Source organism: Schistocerca nitens, chromosome 4 (genome assembly GCF_023898315.1).
Source record: "Schistocerca nitens isolate TAMUIC-IGC-003100 chromosome 4, iqSchNite1.1, whole genome shotgun sequence".
In the NCBI taxonomy this organism is placed as follows: Eukaryota; Metazoa; Arthropoda; class Insecta; order Orthoptera; family Acrididae; genus Schistocerca; species Schistocerca nitens.
In genome coordinates, this window is record NC_064617.1 from 502,723,108 (window position 1) to 502,744,736 (window position 21,629).

A 21,629-nucleotide genomic window follows, 5' to 3' on the forward strand; every position below is an offset into this window, starting at 1 on the left:
AATCTCTCTAATTTTACATTCGTGATCTCCTTGGGAGGTATAAGTAGGGGGAAGCAATATATTCGATACGTCATCCAGAATCACACCCTCTCGAAACCTGGCGAGCAAGCTACACCGCGATGCAGAGCGCCTCTCTTGCAGAGTCTGCCACTTGAGTTTGCTAAACATCTCCGTAACGCTATCACGGTTACCAAATAACCCTGTGACGAAACGCGCCGCTCTTCTTTGGATCTTCTCTATCTCCTCCGTCAAGCCGATCTGGTACGGATCCCACACTGTTGAGCAATACTCAAGTATAGGTCGAACGAGTGTTTTGTAAGCCACCTCCTTTGTTGATGGACTACATTTTCTAAGGACTCTCCCAATGAGTCTCAACCTGGTACCCGCCTTACCTACAATTAATTTTATATGATCATTCCACTTCAAATCGTTCCGCACGCATACTCCCAGATATTTTACAGAAGTAACTGCTACCAGTGTTTGTTCTGCTATCATATAATCATACAATAAAGGATCCTTCTTTCTATGTATTCGCAATGAATTCAATGTATTTCTAATTTTTAAAGCCTTTTTACCATTAACAGTTAATGAAAAAGCTTCAAGATTTCTTCCTTTCTTTTTCAATTCTGTAATGGTTGTCACTACAACACCCATTTCAGAGGCTAATTTAGCAACTGACGCACCTCTGTGAAGTCTTTGCAGAATACTTAGTTTCTGTTTGATTGTGCCCATGTTTCCTTCCCTGACTTGTAGCTAATTTTAGTTTTCAGCATCCCTTACACTTCTTAATCACAAACTGTATAAAACTACACAGCAAATTTTAAAGAAATGCCATAATGAAAATCACATAGATAAAACAGCTGATTAAGAGTCCAGTACAGCGAACAGTCCAGTAGAACAGTAATCTGTCAATTGACATCTGTTGTGACACAAGTTAAACCTGTCAACAATTCTGGCATGCTGTTTGGTGAACAGCTCAGAGATAAGGTTGAATGCATGGTTAGATAATCTGGACAGTCAGTTAATTGAAGGTCAGACAATCTAAGTTCAACTCTATGCTATATCAGTTTTCAGGTGTATCAGGACGGAGAAATTAAAAGAACGTTTGTGTCGGGACTTTTTTCTTTTTTTTTTTTTAATGTAAAAAAAAATCAAATAAAACTTTCTGGAGATATGAGGACAAACAGGGCTCCATGTTGTCTCTTTCCACATAATCTGGACTCATTACTACTGCATTAGTCATGGTTACATCAACAGGAACATGCAAATCCCATAGTCGTCTCATATTTCTCCTTTGAATCTTAGAAAACTACATAAAATGTCAATTGGAATGATCCAACGGAGGGAAAAAATTACATACTCCTGAAGCACTGGCTTCACCAGGTGTGGTTTAATTTTCTGTTTCCATAATGGGATACAATGAAAAACCTGTTGGTTTGGCAAGATAAAATATGGGGGTCTTTGAATATAGGTAAGTATAATTTATGACGAAAAAGTGTTAAAAAGTGCCTGTTATGATAATGGTGTTTGGATACATTCTGTTACCGTATTTACTCAAATCTAAGCCGCACTCGAATCTAAGCCGCACCTGAAAAATGAGACTCTAAATCAAGGGAAAGAATATTTCCCGAATCTAAGCCGCACCTGAAATTTGAGACTCGAAATTCAAGGGGAGAGAAAAGTTTTAGGCCGCATCTCCAAATCGAAACAAAGTTGGTCCATTGTAATATGAGAGACAATTTAGGTCGAATGAATGACGATACAGCTACAGTAGTTTGGTTCAAGTCTTAAGCTTAGCAGTTAAGCTTTACCAGGTAGCCATTGCTATGCGTCAGGTGCTTCATCCGTATTTGTATGAGTACCCTTCCTTTTTCACGTGCTTTGTCTTGTTTGAATTGATTGCTTATTTTTCTTTGATCTGATAAGCGCCATTTTCTTTGTTGTAGAATGTAGGTGTTTACGTCACTCTAAGCTGAAAATGCATTACTGTACTGTGTCATGCATTGTTTGTCGCATTCTGATAGTGCGTGTTTACAGCCTGTCGCCGCTCACGGCATGGCTTGCTTTTGTGCACGCTACTGCCACTAAAAAAAAAAAAAAAAAAAAAAAAAAGAAGAAGAAGAAGAAGAAGAAGAAGAAGAAGAAGAAGAAGAATCGTCTCATTAGCGAAACAATGGCAAGAGACTGTTATTTGTTGTTGCTTACAGTGCTGCTTTCTTTGATAATGATCAACAAGAACCAAATAATAGACTGCGTATGATAGAAGATGTTCTGAACGAGAGTTTAGCGAAAATTTTTCTCCGTTTGAAAATCTTTGCAGGCGCCTCTTTAGTACATTACATTCTGCACAGAAATTAGTCATCATCTTAGCTTTAAAAATCTAGTCAATTGCTGTGCTTCATTTCTATCACTATTAGGCATAAGAGTAATACGAATATAAACATTACATGATATGTATATTCTTCCGTGTTTGCTGTTGTCTCATCTAGTTTCGTAGTTTATTGGGCAGACAGGATTTAAATGAAATAGCAGCAAACACGAAACAATACATAGCAAAATGTTTATATTCATATTATTCTTATGGTGAAGAGAATACTGCATGTGATTCACAATTCATAAAAGTTCCTATTAGCAACCATCTCTTCTCACAGGTAGGAAAAATTCAGAATGTAGAGTTGGCCATATTGACAAACATCCCAAACAGTCTAGCCAGTCGGATTTTCGTAGTACATTGAAATGCTGCTACATTCGAAGATGAACAATACGGAATTTGTATTTACTTCGTTGGATAATGTATGAAAATGCAGTGGTTGAAACTCGGGGCGGAGAAAAAAAAGTTCGTCTTTTACATTTTTTTTTTAAATTTACTGACGCAGAGGTTTTGGTGCCAGTATTTATCTTTGTGCCTACAAAGCATGCCTGTGTAGCGCTACATACATATGACGGCAGAAGTTAGTTGTGGCGGCACCCACCAACATTTCTCAGAACTTCCGCTTGCTTTGCACTCGATTCTAAGCCGCAGGCTGCTTTTTGGAAAAAACCGGAAAAAAGTGCGGCTTAGATTCGAGTAAATACGGTAATTCTGTTCAAGAGTTCACATTTGCTTTTCTATCACCACCTCTCAGGGTTTGAAGCTTTTTTTTATCTGTTCTCTTACATTACTTTTTCTTGATCTACACAATTTAACATAAGGATTCCACAAGGCTGCCAGATGTCGCAGCAGAGACTTTCTTCTGACATTGTATGCCCACTGTCTGTCACAGCAGAGCCTCACACCTGACGTCAGCACTTGGCCTGGCGATGAAACAGCCATCACTATGCATTTGGTAGTCAATTTGTTACTGACCACGATTAAATATCTGTCTCCACAACATTTCAGAAAAAAAGTAATGTTTGTTGACTTAATACAGCAACTGCAACTCACAAGTGCTGACTTAACACTTATTATGCAAGTAAAATTTACAGAACTTTGTGTGTGTGTGTGTGTGTGTGTGTGTGTGTGTGTGTGTGTGTGTGTGTGTCTTTCGGGCTTTTACTTCAGACTGTGGTGAAATCAACAAGTACATGCGAGTACTCTGTTGTAAAAGATGACAGGAGGTTGACCTTGGCAATTGTGAATAAATTTTCCTCAGGTACACCATATGTAAATGTAAACTATACTTTGCCTCGAATAATTCAGACTATGTGAAATTTTACAATTTGGTTTGCTCAGTATCCCACATACGACATGTACAGGTATGGGACAAACCTGGACTTGTGGTTGTGTGCTTGCCAGACTACAACAACAAAGATCTAGGACACGATTTCTTGGTGGTGTCTTGACTTACCAACTGACCTTGTTGAGGAAGCAATTAATTATGATCAAAGTGACTACATAAACTTGGCAGTGTAAATAATACATGCAAATATAACCGGTTGTGGACATTTTAGTGCTTTAAATGAATGTGACAAAGGAAAGTTTTCAAAATCTGCCAATCATCCCTATATTCTTGTGACCGGTATGTGTCATACATCACGGCACATGTGTTTGAGTGACATGTTGCATATAAGGAGCAGTTATCTTGTATTTTGTCATAGAAATAAAAATTTCATCAAACAACTTTTGTGACCAGTCCATAAAGATAAAACCAGTGGTGAGTAAAAGTAAATAATTTACATAATCTGAAGTAAAGGTTTTAATAATGTAAAGAATGTTTATTTACAAAATATTGTAATAAATTTGTTGCTTTATCTTAAACTTATACACCTTCTTTCTCTGAGCCATGTAACTCAACTCCGTCGAAGGAAACATAGCAAAATATTACTTCTTGTATGTGTCTCAGTAACATTACTTATTTTGTAGTGATCAAAACTATGAAGCCCACAGAACAATTAACAAAAATTCAATGGCTCAGTTTGCAGTAACTGCTGGTCTTACATTCCCACTTTCCTTATTCCAATTTAGTATTACATAATATGCATCTGGAACTTTAGCTGTTGACCACTGACTGAACATAAGAATATTCTACACTGGCTTATTAAGTAATGAAATAGTAATTCATCTTCTATTATGACTGGAACATTAACATTTCAGACAATAACATACAATCTTCCAGTGTTCTCACTTCCATAAAAGCCATTCTATTACTGCAATCACATCAGGCCTTTCATACACAGCTGAAATTTTTTTCTACCTTAGGGTTGCATTGAAAATAGGCTAGCTATGGCTGAAGGCATATTTTGATATTCAGTGCTATTGCTGGTGAAACTTGTTTTACTGGGTTGATTACAAATTTGACAGTTTGTGTTATTACCTTTAACAATCAATTCAGATTTTCTGTACTGGGGGAAGAGCACATTCAAAGTTCATATGAAAAATTTAATTTAATTTACAAGTTTCAGTAATAAGGCTTCCACTTTCTTCCTTCCCTGCAACATGTCTTACAGTTATCTCACTATATTCATAAAATTTTTCATGAAAATCACAGTATACACTTAATTTCTGTTCCACCCAGTATCTGCATCAGTTAACGTCAGTTATCTATAATTACTTATCTCCCAATTTTCTATTGACACAAAGCAAAGTTACATGCATGCACATTTTATTTTTTGTAGATAGGAATTTCACGAAATCTCGTCTGTCACTGTCTTCATTCTCCATTTACATTTTTAACCTTCGCTGCTGCTCTCCTCTTAAAAAACCTCTCTGTGATCACAAACCTGCAATTTATTTTCTGTCTTTACAAGTTGTTTCTGACAATGTTCAACTTTAAAAAGTTTTTTCCTTATGAAGAGCATAGATCTGCTTTGGAAACAAAAGCAGCAACATTCCCTCAAGAATGCAAGTAATATTCCAAATACCTTGCCTATTCCAGCTGACAGTTTTTTTAAAGAAAGTAATCCTTGTCAATTCATGCCAAAAATGATACCCTACACAGACAGCAATTACAAATCACAACTTTTTAATCTTAAAAATAAAAGAAGAATTTACAATACGCTAAATATGTAGATGAAAATTTTGATAATTTGTTGTTGCTTTATAATGAATCTAACCACTATATCAGACATATAATGATTACACATTAATAGGAACCAGCTGGTTACTTTCTGTTTACTAGTAACCCAAGAGTATATAATATGCAAAATTGGTACCATGTAAAACCTTTGAAAATAATATATATATTTTTTTTATCCGGGTGATTTTATAACAGACTGGTACTGTCTTACTCATAGTGAAACATCATGTAAAACCAGCAGTACCCTTGTCAGTCAATCATGCATACGCTGCAAATAGTTTTCTAGTGAATAATTTCAAAACATCAAACATTTACTAGCATAAGCTTACAGTAATGTACTCATGTGGCTTCAAAAAGTGAATATGATAATTTTTTTCATTTTGAGATGTGCAAATCAAAGTATGCCATGAAATTGCTCTCACAAGCCGTAGTACTGGAAATGTTCACAGTGCTGCTGACAATTCTTCATGTATGAATTACTTTTTTAACCATGTGTTTTAAAACTATTATACCATATACCTGTTATCTGTCAACTCGAGAAATAACTCAAAACCAAATTAACTTATTGATTCTGAATATAATGCAAACAAATCACTTACAGAATAAGTAAACAGTAAGAGATCACAATCAAAATGCCAGTAGATCAACATAACCATAAAATTTTATGAACACACTATCAGTGACCAATGATTTGGTGGTTCATGAACTGCCAGTTGCACTGTTAACTATCAGATTTGTATTTATCTAACGTGCTAATGGCAATCTTCAGTTTCCAAGTGAATTTCTGAATAAGCAGGCATGAAAATACCATTTTATATAAAAGATTATTAACTCTGATGATCACACAACGATAAATGGTATCAGCACACACAAAAAATATGTTCACATAAAGGAGCACATACTTTGTCCATAAAACCATACTCCTAGTGTCACTTCACCTTCTATAGTACACTTCACTTACACCCCGCAAGTCAGTCGTTCAGGAGATTTATGAGAAACTTATTTTCTAGCACCATGGTGTTTCGGTTCCTTTTCTTGGTTCTTTATAAAATCTAAACATAGACTGTGTTGTTCATGAGAATCATGCAACAAGTTCAACTGGACTCTACAAAATGCCAGGAACTTGTAGCAATCAAACTCTTAATGACAAGTTTGATTTACTGTATTACAGCAGAATCTCACAAGAGGCTACAACAAATCACAGAGAACTTCAAACTTTATATGAAATGTCTTATAAAACTAGAAAAGCTTGCCATACATCAAATAAAAAAAAAATAAATAAGTCTGAAAAAGAGATGAGCACTCTAGAAAATAAGATAAAAAATACATTCACTACAAATTGTTAAGGTTTTATTTTTATTACATTACTTATAAATGAAGTTGTACACCACTCAAACCACACAGTGTCTCTGTGTTATTGAAAATGTGTTTACAGAGATGCACTGAAAAGTAATTAACACACACACACACACACACACACACACACACACACACACAGTCCCCAAGTAATTAGTAACCAATGTTTGCGACATCTGAGCACTTCAACATACTCCCGCACAGCTCCATGCTTCACATTTATCAGTTTCATTCTCCCACTTACATTTCCAAATCGCTCCCACAAGTGAAAGGTAGTTTTATTTTGAATTGTAAAAAAGAGTTTTAAATCCCATTTTTATTCTTTGGCAATACATCACAGCTTGTAATACAGCAAATCAAACTGCTCTGCATCCCTGGTAGCATAAGAGTTTTTGTTTTTGTTTTGTTTTTAAGCTACACCTAGCAGCACCTGTTGGAGCCTCTTTCTCCCCGTCTGTCTGGAACTATCACTCTGTCCGATGACTCCGCTGGATCTCTACCAGCAGTTTTATCAAGAATGGCCTCTGCTAATTCATTAAATGCCCGTTCTATATTTATGTTTGCTTTTGCTGATGTTTCCATGAACCTGATTCCATGCTCTCGTGCAATCTGCAAAAGAAAATAATTAGTTGTTACAAGAACATACAAAAGGTGTAATGGGGCAAATAACAATTTTTCAAATGAAGTGTTATTTTTTCCATTAGCTAAAAATTTTGTGCAACTGACAGAATGTACAAAAACAATTCAGAAAGTGGCACCTTGTACATTAATGCAGTGCCAGAAGTGACTAACAATCAGTAATGAAACTCCAGGTTGGAATGTCGACAACATTAGGAAAAGGACAGACTGCTACTTACCATAAAGATGACCAATTTAGTTGCAGACAGGCACACTTTATAGCTTTCAGCCAAAGCCTTCTTCAGCAAGTCCCTGGACTCACACACTACTTAAGCTAACTTATGCTAAAAAAAAAAAAAAAAACCACCCACCCACACACACACACACACACACACACACACACACACACACACACACACACTAACTCTAACCTCTGGTGGGAAGGGCTATGCAATCCGTGATTTGATGCCTCAAACCACGCAGCCACGCCGCGTTGGATTTTTAATGATTAAGGTACTATTTTGAGCTTTACAAAATTAGTTCTAACACCAAAATTACAGAATTTCCAAAGGCATGTTTGTGTAATGCATTTTCTTCTTTCACGAGGATAATCCCAAGAGTAAGGTCTCCTAGTTTTTTAAGTACAGAACTCTGTTTTTGTGGCAGTTGGTCAAACTCTTATGAAGAGTGCTTCACGCACTGTATGTAAACATGCGCACGCCACACTGAGGCACTCAGTCTTGGCTTGGCAGCCGTTGAATGCAAAGGGCACTGCCGCTGATTGAAATTAATAGCCAATTGATGGAAGAGTATGGCAAGTTGTGCATGGCTGTCAAATGTTCGTAAGTGGCATAGAGAGTTTGCAGCTGGTTGGACCGAAATCCACGATGAACAAGGGAGCGGGAGACCGTCAATTTCTGAGGAGACAGTGTTGCAGGTTGAGCAAAGTATGCTTGATGATTGGCGGGTCAGCCTGAATGATCTCTGCACGTTGGTTCCTCAGGTTTCCTGAAGCACCACTCACAGAATTTTAAGGGAAACATTGAACTACCGGAAGGTGTGCGCAAGATGGGTGCCACGCATGCAGACTGAGGACTACATGCTGCAAATAGTTGATGCTTCCCGCGCAGTACTTCACCACCTTGCAGGCGAACAGGACAACTTTCTAGACTCAATTGTCATGGGTGATGAAACCTGGGCATACCACTTTACACCTGAGACCAAGCAACAATCACACCAGTGGCAGCATTCTTCTTTGCCAAAGCCGCGGAAATTCAAACAAACATAGTCTGCCGGTAAAGTCATGAGAACCGTTTTTTGGGATCGGAAAGGGGTATTGTTGGTCGACTTAATGCCCACTGGGACCACAAATAACACTGACAGGTACTGTGAGACACCGAAGAAACTCGAACGGCCAATTCAGAACCAGAGAAGAGGAATGTTAAGCAAGGGCGTGCACATTCTCCATGACAATGCTCGCCCACACATCGCTCGGCAAACCGCCGCTCTCCTGCAACAGTTTCAGTGGAAACTGATCACCCACCCACCCTATAGTCCTAACTTAGCACCCAGTGACTATCACCTGTTCCCTAGGTTAAAAGAACATTTGGCTGGAAAGCGATTCAGCTCCAATGACGAGGTGAAAGAAGAGGTTCATAACTTCCTGAACAGCATGGTGGCGAGCTGGTATGACATGAGCATACAAAAACTGCAATAGTGTCAACAAAAATGCATCAACAGAAAAGGTGATCATGTCGAAAAATAGCTAAATGTTCAAGCTGTAATCTGATGTAAACCATTGTAGAAATAAACAGGTCTATGTACTTATAAAAAAAATGGGAGACCTTACTTTTGGGGTTACCCTCATGTGTGTGAAAAATTCATCCTGGAATTTTGGCCACATTGTATATACAAACAGAAAGATGGGAGTAAATTGAATCATAATGTATTAAGTACACATACTGCTTCGCCACGCTCTCTGCTTACTACTCGTTTGTCCTCCATATCACTCTTATTACCCAGAATCATTTTCTCCACGTCTTCATTCGCATGCTGAAATAGCAAGGAAAAAAATTAATCAGATATCAATAGATACAAGAGTATTTCCTTCTCTTACAAATTTTATAATGTATAATTAGCCAAAGAGTACTGTGTGTATGCATTTAAGAGTGAATGTGCAAAATTTGCACCAACCTAAAAGTAATTTAATGGTAATGAGAAAAAAAATACAGTTATTACACTGCTTTTAAAATGCAATTGCCAAAATCTGTGTAGAAAAGATCTATGACAGAAACAAAACAATTGTGTCTCAGGTAACATACAATTAACTCATTTTTACATAAGTAACCACTAAATAGTTAAAAGAATAAATTCAAAGCACAAGGAAACATGGAATTTTTAGTAATGCCAAACCACTCATTATATCAGCTGTATTGTCATTAATACTATCAAATGAATTCATGTTGGTGGAAGTCAAATTTCTCTAATTGTTGCACAATTAAAGCCTATATAGATTTATCCATAATGAATAATTCTGTCAGTCACAGTCACTCACTTCATCAATATTTCGAAGCCACTTCACTATATTCTCAAAACTCTTCTCGTTTGTTATATCATAAACTAGCATTATTCCCATTGCACCTCGATAATATGATGTCGTTATGGTGTGGAATCTCTCCTGCCCTGCTGTGTCCCTAAAAAGGAAAAAAAATTAAAAGTAAATAAATAATGACTACAAAAAAACTGTGGGGATTTACTAAGTTCTGTCACTTACCATATCTGCAATTTGATCTTTTTTCCTCTCAGCTCAACAGTCTTAATTTTGAAGTCAATACCTAGAATAAAAACAATTGAAAATTGTTCATAAGTAGAATAAACAGCGTAGTTGTGGCATCCCGCAAACCCTGCACCACTTCCCAAATTCATTTACATTAATTTAAATCTAGCTTGCTCAGGAGGTTCTAGGTGAGCACGAGGACTTGCTGGTCACCTGGGAAGTGCTCATGGTAAAATAGGATGTTTTTAGACCTACAATGTAAGTGGGAGATGCATGATAAGTTTCAAAAAAAAAAAAAAAGGGGGGGGGTCTTGCAGGCTTGGATAAAAATTTTCCTACAGATAAATTTTCACTATTCTACTCATTTTCAGCTACGATTATGACAGTGTTTGGACCGACATACTTGTGCAAATGAAGAGTATTAAATCTACTCACAGACTTCAAAATACAAGCTTATCTTTGAATTAATAGTACTCAGAAAGACACTGATGTTTTAGTGAAATGCAAAATAAGTAGCATTTATTGACATCCATTTAAGATGTGAATTAAATAGTCACAAAATACAAACTGATGTCAATTTAAACTTTGACCACAACTTTCATCATAAGACTGCACCAGTCATAAGAAGTATCATTTAAAAGAAATTCAAGTTTCATCTCATTGTCATTCCTCATCAATGCAACACACTCAGAAAATAAAAGTGCTGCAAAAGACATTAATTAGCCACCAGACCCTGATACAGTTCCGCAGAACTAATCTTAGCGGCCACAGAACGGACATGCTGGCACCAATTTCTAGTGGGGAGCTACTTCTTTCTGATACCTCCCTCCATTCCCCTCCCATTCTCATTCTCACCACTGTAAGTTGCTGTGAGCCGGTTGGTTACTCACTGTTGTGGTGCGAGCTTGAGCCAGATCGCACGGGCAGATCAATGAACAGACCTGCTTTAATTTGCAACTAAAGAAAGGAGTTTTTCCAACTGTAAAAATTCTTAAGGCATCTAACAGCTTAAAAGTTAGTTTTATGTACTGTTACGCCCTTCTGCAGCCATATGTAAAGTATTTTTCCAAACATATACTGCCTTCTTTGAAAGGCCATAAGCTCAAGTCACAAAATGTTGCTGTGAAAGGGTGCTTTGCTTCAAACTAGATGATTTTATTTGGCTGGTTATTTATAACGAGGTGGTCATTGGGTAGTTACATATTTTCCAAACAGAGTGCTGTGTGATATTTTTCAACAACTGAACTACTGTAAATGGCTTCTTTGCAGCTCTAGAATATTAATTTAGGAGTAAATCCTGTCTATTTAGTTTGCTTCTTCAATTTTTGGGTGATTCCTTTAGTAAGAACAAGAAAAGGAAAGGGGAACCACACCTAAAAAGAAAGCGAATGGAACGAACAAAAAATGGGGAAAACACACACCACAAGGATAAGTAGGAGGAGGTATTAAAACCATAGAGCAGATGGTCTGGGCTGGCTGATCACAATAATAAAAAGAGGAGAGCCGGCCACTCTGCAACACATTAAAATGTCCACCTCAAAAAGACAAGGGGAGATGAACAATAGTAGGGAAAAAAGATGACCACCATAGCATACAAATGCAAAGAAAGTGCGACAGAGATAAAAATGGAGGGAATGTAGCGTCCTCCGAGAGAATGCTAAATGCCAACCCTTAGATGGTACAATAGACACCTCCCCCGTCCTCCTCCCACGAATAAAATGTAAAACTGTTATCTGCTGCTGAGGCACTGTTGCCCAACACTGAAGGTAAGGTGCTGGAAAGGTTAAAAGTCCGCCGCAGAGCGGCGGAAAGTAGGCAGTCCAGCAGGATGTGGACAACAGTCATATGAGAGCCACAATGACACCGAGGTGGGTCTTTGCGACATAGGAAGTAGCCATGTGATAGCCACATATGGCCAATGCGAAGCCGGCAGAGAAGCACACACTCCCCACATGGAGGTTTTTCACACATTCACAGACTCCTTAATGGTATGTAGTTTGTTGTGCGTACCAAGATTATGCCATTCCAATCTCCCAAAGCTGAAAAACCTTGTGGCGTAATAATGATCACAGGTCAGTTACAGGGATGCCCATCTCCAGATGCGGTATCCGTGTAGCCTGTTTGGCCAGCCTGTCGGTAACTTCACTTCCTGGGATTCCGGCATTGTCTGGGATCCACACAAACACCATGGAACGACTGGACCATTCCAGGGCATAGATGGACTCCTGGATGGTCGCTACCAAAGGATGGTGGGGATAGCACTAGTTAATAGCTCGTAGGCTGCTCAAAGAGTCAGTACAGAGAAGAAACGACCCGCCAGCGCATGAACGGATGCGATGATCACGAGAAATGGCCGCCAGCTCTGCAGTGAAAACACTGCAGCCATCTGGCAAGGAGTGCTGTTCAATATGACTTCCATGAACATATGCGAAGCCAACGTGACCATCAGCCATTGGGCCATCAGTGTAAAACACTGTCATACTAGTACATGTCAAGAACTGAGAGGAAGTGACAGCGGCGAGCCTCAGGGTTAACAGAGTCCTTAGGACCATGTGAAAGATCCAGGTGAAGCTTCCACCTAGGTGTGCACCATGGAGGTGTACCTGAATGGACCTCAACTATAGGTGGTAAAGGCAAGGACTCACTTCACTCCAGACAGGAGACATCTGATGTGAATTGCAATCATAAGCCCCAACCTGCACCTCCAATGTGGGAGATGAACCGCTTTGGATGGGAAAAGGAGACTGTAATTTGGATGTGCAGGAGAACTACGAATGTGTGCAACGTAACTGGCCAGCAGTTGTGCATGCCTAACCTTCAATGATGGGACTCCGGCCTCCACCAGGATGCTGGTCACCAGACTTGTCCTAAAAGCTCCTGTTGCCTGTTGAATGCCACAGTGGTGCACTGTGTTGAGTAAACGCAATGCTGAGGGCACCGCCGAACCACAAACCAGACTCCCATAGTCTAGGCACAATTGAACAAGGACTCTGTAGAGCTGCAGCAGCAGCAGCAGCATAGAGTGATCTGCACCCCAGTTGGTGTTGCTCAGGCAGCAGACGGCATTAAGGTGCTAGCAGCACTTCTGCTTCAGCTGACGAAGACGAGAAAACCACGTCAATCGGGCATTGAAAACTAGTCCTAAGAATCAATATGTCTTCACTACACTGAGTGAATCATCATCACAGTAAAGTTCTGGTTCTGGGTGAGCGGTACGACACAGACAGAAGTGCATGACACACTGCTTTGCAGCTGCAAACTGGAAGCCGTGGGCTACAGCCCATGACTTGCACCTTGTGGATGGCTCCCTGTAGGTGCCACTCAGCAAAACCAGTACTGGTGGAGCAGTACAAAATGCAGAATTCATCTGCATACAGAGAAGGTGAGACGGACGGCCCTACTGCTGCTGCTGCTGCTGCTAGGCCATTAATGGCAACTAAAAAGAGAGAGACACTCAATACAGAGCCCTGTGGGTCCCCATTCTCCTGGATATGGGGAGGGGGAGGCGGGGGGTGGGGGGACTATGGGAAGCACCAACTTCCAACTTGGACACAGAAAGTACGGAGCGATAGGAAATTTTTGATAAAAACCAGGAGCGGGCCCTGGCGACACCACTCATCTAATACGGCACGGATATGATATGGCCAAGTCGTGTAAAAGACAGCAACCAGGTGTTGGCATCTGGAAAAGGCTGTTCGAAAGGCAGACTTGAAAGACAAGATTATCAGTGGTAGAGTGACCCTGGCGGAAGCCACCCTGACATGGAGCCAGTAGGCCATGTGACTCCAGGACCCAACACAACTGCTGACTTACCATACGTTCAAACAGCTTACAAAGAGCGTTGGTGGGGCTGAAGGGCCTATAGCTATCCACATTAAGTGGGTTACTACCAGGTTTGAGCACTGGAATGACTGTGCTCTCCCGCCATTGCTATAGAAAGGTGCCATCGCACCAGATCCGGTTGAAGATGATGTAAAGATGTCGCTTGTAGTCAGACGTGAGATGTTTAAGCATCTGACTGTGGATCTGATCAGGCCCAGGAGCTGTGTTGGGGCAATGTGCAAGGACTCTGAGGAGCTCCCACTCTGTAAATGGAGCATTATAGGGTTCACTGTGACGTTCAGTGAACGAGAGGGATTTCCTTTCCATCTGCCGTTTGAGGGTGCAAAATGCTGGGGTAGAATTCTCCGACATGGAGGCTCGAGCATAGTGCTCGGCAATTGCATTTGCGTCGGTAGATAACACGCCATTGATGTTAACGCCAGTAACACCTGTCTGAGTCTAGTATCCACAAACACGTCTGATCTTTGTCCAGGCGTGGGAAGGTGACATGGCACTCAATGGCGAGACGTACCTCTCCCAACACTCCTGTTACCATCTTTTTATAAGCTGGCGAATGTGGGCACAGAGCCGTTTAAATGCTATTAGGTGCTCTAAGGAAGGGTGCCGCTTATGTCGCTGTAGAGCTCGCTGACACTCTTTAATAGCCTCCATGATTTCTGGTGACCACCAAGGTACTGACTTTCACCGCAGGCACCCTAAAGAATATGGGATCGTATTTTCCGCCGCAGAAACAATCGTTCTAGAGATCTGCTCAACTACCACATCGATTGTACCATGTGGGGGAGATTCAATAGTAACAGCAGAGGTGAAAGCTTCCCAGTCTGCGTTGTTTAAAGCCGATCTTGGTAGACATCCAGGGAAATGGCGCTGGGGAAGTGACAGGAAGGCGGGAAAGTGGTCACTACCACACAAGTCATCGTGGGCTCTCCAATGGACAGATGGGAAAAGTCCTGGGCTGCAGAGGGATAAATCAACGGCCGAGTAAGTGCTATGAACCACACTGAAATGTTTGGGGGTCCCAGTATTTAAGAGGCAGAGCTCGAGTTAAAATTTCCTGAAAGTAGGAAAGGTTTAGGGAGTTGATGAATCAGTGTAGCCAACGCGTTCAGGGGTACTGCACCATTTGGAGGAAGATGTACGTTGCATACAGTTATTTCAGTTATTTCCTGTGTTGTCCTTATCCTGACTGCCACAGCTTCAAGAGGGGTTTGAAGGGCCACAGGTTCAGTGCATACTGAGTTCAGGACATAACACAAACTCCACCTTGCACTCTGTTATAGTCACTACTGTTCTTGTAATATCCCCTATAGCCAAGGAGGGCAGGGGTCTGCATTGCCGGGAACAAGGTTTCCTGGAGGGCAACGCAGAAAGCAGGTGTAAAGCTTAACAGTTGCCGTAGCTCAGCCAGGTGGTGGAGAAAACAGCAGCAATTCCACTGGAGGATAATGTTATCGTGAGGCTGGGAAGGCATGAAGCATGCAAGGAGGCAGGTTATGCCTCAGGGTCACTGCTGCCACCAACTGAGTATTTGTATCCATTCCTATTGTGGACGAGGCATCAGTGAGATCCACGACCTCAGGGCATGCCGAGATCTCCACCTCATCGGCAGCAGTAGAATTGGTAGGAAGTGGTGGTGTTGGGGCCACCTGAGGGTCCTTTTTCTTAGCAGACTTCTTTGTTTGCTTGCCCTGCCGCTTCTCTTTAGGGGCTTGCTGGGAGGACTTCTCCAGAGTAGCTTCAGGCATGGAGGAAGACCATGAAGCTCTTCGCCCAGCAGCTTTTGGCTCCTTTAGCCACTGGCAAGTGTCCACTGTGGCATTAGGGAAAACCTTGCGAGAGAGCATCCCAAGGGCCCCTTTCCGCACGAGGAGATGGAGGAGGCTGTTGCTTCCTTGCCTGGGGGGGGGGGGGGGGGCTCCTTGCTCCTAAAGTAGGTACTTTGGGGGCAATGGAAGGAGATTTTCCCCCTACCACCAAGGGGGGGCAGATGTATTGTGGAGGCCCAGAGGGGCCACTGTTCGTAGCATGGAGTGTGGTATGACTGGTGCCTGTGACGGTGATGGTAATGTAACTGCAGCGTATGTGGATATCAACCAAACGGGCTGTAATTGTTCAAATTTACGTTTAGCCTCTTGGGAAGTCATCCGGTCCAGGGTCTTGTACCCCACGATTTTCCTCTCCTTTTGGAGTACTGTGCAGTCTGGCAAGCAGGGATAGTGCTGCTCTCCGCAGCTGATAAACGTGGGAGGAGGCACACATGGAGTACCTGGATCCAGTGAGCATCCGCAGTCCTGACATGTGTGCTGGAAGTGCAACAGGAAGATATGTGCCTGAATTTCCAGCACTTATAGCACCGCATAGGGGGAGGGACATATGGTTTAACGTCACAGCGGTTAACCATCACTTTGAGCTTTTCAGGCAATGACTCGCCCTCAAAGACCAAGATGAAGGCACGGTAGCAACCCTGTTGCCTTTGGGTCCCCTGTAAACGTACCATATAAAATGAACACCCCACCATTCTAGACTGGTGCGGAGCTTGTCATCAGACTACAAGAGGAGGTCGCAATGGTAAATAATCCCCTGGACCATGTAGAAGATTTTATGGGGAGTGACTGAAACAGGAATATCACTCAGCTGGTCACAAGCAAGTAACGCCCGGGATTGGGCAGGGCATGCTGTCTGAATGCAGACTGCACCGCTTCTCTTCTTGGACAGTGCTGTCACTTCCCCAAACTAATCCTCAAGATGTTCAACAAAAAATTGAGGCTTCACGGGTAGAAAGGACGTCCATTCTTCTACAGACTAAATACCAAGGCAAATATGGCTCCCTTCTTTCTGTAGCCCTATGTTCCACCCATGGTGTAGCAAGGAATGGAAACAATTCAGGGTCATATTTATCAGCCTTGTACTCGACCTTTCCCTTTTCAGAGACTGCCGGCGCCGTACGGTCACCAGCAAGAGATGACTTAGTCCGCTTCATTGCAGGTCATCTGCCCTGATACCATCCACTCCGATCAGGGGTTTTTCCCATGAGTGCCACCCAGCCATAGCAAAGGCCACCTGGCATGATGGCCATTGCCGGGAGTCCTGATGCCCCAGGAAGACAGGCATCTACTCCTTACCATATGCAGGGAGTTTACAGCTCAGGCATCAGGAAGGATTTTTTTTTTTTTTTTTTTTTTGGGGTTTAAGGGCGCTCAACTACTGAGATCATTAGCGCCCAGTCACTGTTGTTAGAGCACATAGAATCTAGTAAAACTCAAGGGGAGGGGGGGGGGGACACCAGAAAGACCTGACAAAGATGTAGATAAAATAAGTAAAAAGGTTAGATGTCTTTGGACAAGCCAGTCAAAGTTATAAAACGCAGAACACGAGCAGCTGCTCGAGCGTCATCAGCTAAAATATCTGGTAAAGTAGATGGCAGGAACAGGACAACACGAGATTGACTAAAGCGGGGACACGACAATAAAACATGGCACACTGTTAATGCCTGACCACAAGGGCACTGCGGGGCTGGGTCACCGGAGAGCAGGTAGCGGTGGCTAAACCGGCAATGCCCAATCCGCAACCTGGTCAGAAGGACCTCCTCTCGCCGAGATGGTCGGGAGGAGGTTGTCCAAGCAGTTGGGAGCGGTTTTACTGCCCGGAGCTTGTTTCCTTGGAGGGATGACCAAGCATCCCACCACAACGACACAAGCCTCTTACAAACATCCCCACGAACGTCAGATGACGTGACACAATGGGAGGCTGGCCGAGGCAGGAGGACTGCAGCCTTGGCTGCAGCATCCGCAGCCTCATTCCCAGGCACTCCTACATGTCCGGGAACCCACAGAAAGCTGACAGGAGAACCATTATCAGTGAAAGAATGGAGGGACTGCTGTATCCGTTGAACCAAGGGATGGACCGGATAGGGAGCTCCAAGGCTCTGAAGAGCACTGAGTGAGTCAGAGCAGAGTACATACGATGAATGGCGGTGGCGGCGGGCATACTGAACGGCCTGATGGAGAGCAAAAAGCTCGGCCGTAAAGCTGGAACATTGGTCGAGGAGCCGGTATTTAAAGGTGGCGGCCCCGATGACAAAGGCACAGCCGACACCATCGTCAGTTTTGGAGCCATCGGTGTAAAAGGTGTGACCGGCAAGTCGAGCACGAAGTTCGACAAACCATGAGCAATACACTGCAGCCGGAGTACCCTCCTTTGGGAGTGAGCTGAGGTCGAGATAAATATGAACCGGAGCCTGGAGCCAAGGTGGTGTTGGGCTCTCACCCTCTCTGAAGGTGGTAGGGAGGGCAAAATCCAACTGTCGAAGCAGGCGACGGAAGCGGACTCCAGGGGGCAGCAGGGCAGACACATACAACCCGTACTGACGGTCGAGAGAATTGGCGAAGAAGGACTCATAAGAGGGGTGGTCAGGCATAGACAACAGCCGGCAGGCATACTGACACAGCAGTACGTCGCGCCGGTAGGTCAATGGTAATTCGGCAGCTTCAGCATAAAGACTCTCGACAGGACTAGTGTAGAAGGCTCCGGTCACAAGACGTAACCCCCGATGGTGGATGGAGTTGAGACGGCGTAAGAGGGATGGCCGAGCAGACGAGTAGACGAAGCTCCCACAATCCAGCTTCGATCGGACTATGGACCGATACAAGCGAAGCAGGACAGTGCGATCCGCTCCCCAAGATGAACCACTAAGAACTCTGAGGACATTAAGGGAAAGTGTACAACGGGCCGCCAAATAAGAGACATGCGGAGACCAACACAGTTTCCTGTCCAACGTGAGCCCTAGAAACTTAGTTGTTTCCACGAATGGGAGAACAACGGGACCGAGATGTAAGGATGGCGGAAGGAACGCTTTATATCGCCAAAAGTTGATGCAAACCGTCTTCTCTTCAGAGAACCGGAAGCCATTTGCCACGCTCCACGAGTATAGGCTGTCTAGACAACGCTGAAGGCAGCGCTCCAGGAGGCATGTTCTCTGGGCACTGCAGTAGATCGCGAAGTCATCGACAAAGAGAGAGCCTGAGACATTAGGTGGAATGCAATCCATAATTGGATTGATCGCAATGGCAAAAAGGGCTACGCTCAAGACGGAGCCCTGAGGCACTCCGTTCTCCTGGAGGAAGACGTCAGACAATACGGAACCCACACGTACCCTAAACTTTCGATCCATTAAAAAGGAATCAATAAAAAGGGGCAGGCGACCGCGTAGGCCCCACCTGTGCATAGTGTGGAGGATACCTCCTCTCCAACAGGTATCATAAGCCTTCTCCAAATCGAAGAACACGGCTACCGTTTGGCGCCTTCGCAAAAAGTTGTTCATGATGAATGTCGACAAGGTCACAAGGTGGTCAACAGCGGAGCGGCGGCGACGAAAGCCGCATTGGACATAGGTAAGTAGCCGTCGAGATTCAAGAATCCAAACTAACCGAGCATGAACCATGCGCTCCATCACCTTACAGACACAGCTTGTAAGAGAAATGGGGCGGTAACTAGAAGGAAGGTGTCTATCCTTCCCGGGTTTAGGTATAGGAACGACGGCATCACGCCAACGCATGGGGACCTGACCTTCGGTCCAGACGCGATTGTAGGTACGAAGAAGGAAGCTTTTGCCCACCGGAGAAAGGTGTGCCAGCATCTGACCGTGAATGGCATCTGGCCCTGGAGCAGAGGACCGGGACAGTGCAAGTGCACGTTCGAGTTCCCGCATAGTAAAGGGGGCATTATAAGTTTCCAGATTCGGCGAGTGGAAGGGAGGTCGCCGAGCCTCTTCTGCCTCTTTCCTGGGAAGGAAGGCAGGGTGGTAATCGGCGGAGCTTGAAACCTCTGCGAAAAACCGGCCGAAGGCGTTGGAGACAGCCACAGGATCAACGAGGACCTCATTACCTGAGGTCAGGCCAGGTACCGAGGACTGGGCCTTAATGCCCGACAGCGGGCGCAGGCCACCCCAAACGACAGAAGAGGGAGTAAAACTGTTAAAGGAGCTGGTGAAAGAGGCCCAACAAGCTTTTTTGCTGTCTTTGATGACTCTACGGCATTGCGCTCCGAGTCGTTTGTATCCAATACAATTCGCCAACGTAGGATGGCGGCGAAAGGTGCGTAAAGCACGTCGTCGAGCACGGATAGCGTCTCTACAAGCATCGTTTCACCAGGGGACGGAAACGAGACGTGAAGAAGAGGTAGTACGAGGAATGGAACGTTCGGCAGCACTGATGATAACAGCCGTGAGGTATTCGACCTGACTGTCACAACTGAGAAAATCGTGGTCCGGAAAGGTCGCCAGGGAGGAGTAAAGTCCCCAGTCAGCTTTCGGTATGTTCCAGCTCGAAGGACGTGTGGATGGGGCGTGGTGCAGGAGACGAACGACACAGGGGAAGTGGTCGCTCGAATAGGTGTCAGAAAGGACATACTTCTCGAACCGACGGGCAAGAGTGGTAGAACAGATCGAGAGGTCCAAGTGGGAGTAGGTATGAGTAGAGTCCGAGAGGAAAGTCGGGGCGCCAGTATTGAGGCAGACAAGATTGAGATGGTTGAAGACATCCGCCAAGAGTGAGCCTCTTTGACAGGATGCAGGAGAGCCCCAAAGGGGATGATGGGCATTGAAGTCGCCAAACAATAAAAACGGCGGAGGAAGCTGAACAATCAGGTGCATCATGTCAGCCCGACTAACAGCGGATGACGGAGTGTAGATGGTACAAACTGAAAAAGTAAAAGCAGAAAGAGTAATACGGACAGCTATTGCTTGGAGTGGTGTGGTCAATGGGATGGGATGGTAATAGGCATCGTCCCGAACGAGCAACATGACCCCACCATGAGCTGGGATACCGTCCACAGGGGTGAGGGCATACCGCTCCGAGGTATAGTGGGTAAAGGCAATATGGTCAGTCGGGCACAACTTGGTTTCCTGGAGACCAAGGACGAGCGGACACTGCAGGCGGAGGAGCAGTTGTAATTCCTCCCGAATACCTCTTATGTTCCAATGTAACAAGGCCATCGCTAGTCAAAAAAGAGGGGGAACGAGATGGGGGAAGAGCTGGTCACCTCGACGGCCGTGGAGGGCCAGGTTTCGAGGGAACAACGCTACAACCGCGGGAGGCGGATCCTGTTCCATCGAGTCGTCGCCAGCTGCGGCCGCTGTCCCTGGTCGTGGAGGAGGGGCAGCATCATTTGCCGACGAGAGGCCAGCTGAGCGCCTGGCAGCAGAGCGTCCCGGCGAAACTGACGACGGCCAGGAGCAGCGACTCGCGGATGGAGCGTCAGACGAAACGCGCCGGGGTGGAGAGGGGGATAGAGACTACTTCTTGGGGGCCTTCTTGGAAGTCCGAGGAGGCACAGGGGTGGTGGGCTGGACCCGAAGAAGGTCTTCACCCGCGGGGTCCGTTTTGGAACGCCAGACCTCGGAAGCTGGGGTCCGGAACGTTTCCCCGATGGACGCCTGAGAAGAGGATCGCTTCTCAGGCAGCGGAGGGGGAGGGGGGGGGGGAGGAGGAGGAGGAGGAGGAGGAGGAGGAGGAGGAAGGGTGGCCCCTGGGGCAGAGGGGGCG

General features: G+C 44.0%; 1 protein-coding gene across 1 annotated transcript in view; it reads right to left on the bottom strand.

The window, feature by feature from the left end:
* Positions 1 to 4,157: 4,157 nt before the first annotated feature.
* The window catches only part of LOC126252882 (ras-related protein Rab-10), a 44,684-nt gene continuing 27,212 nt past the window's right edge, over positions 4,158 to 21,629 (bottom strand). Inside the window, exons 2-5 of the mRNA XM_049953845.1 lie at positions 10,243 to 10,303; positions 10,024 to 10,162; positions 9,432 to 9,521; positions 4,158 to 7,460 (exon numbers count right to left, since the gene is read on the bottom strand). Coding sequence (XP_049809802.1) covers positions 7,272 to 7,460; positions 9,432 to 9,521; positions 10,024 to 10,162; positions 10,243 to 10,303 — 479 coding nt within the window. The 3' untranslated portion in view covers positions 4,158 to 7,271. The remainder of the gene's footprint in view (positions 7,461 to 9,431; positions 9,522 to 10,023; positions 10,163 to 10,242; positions 10,304 to 21,629) is intronic.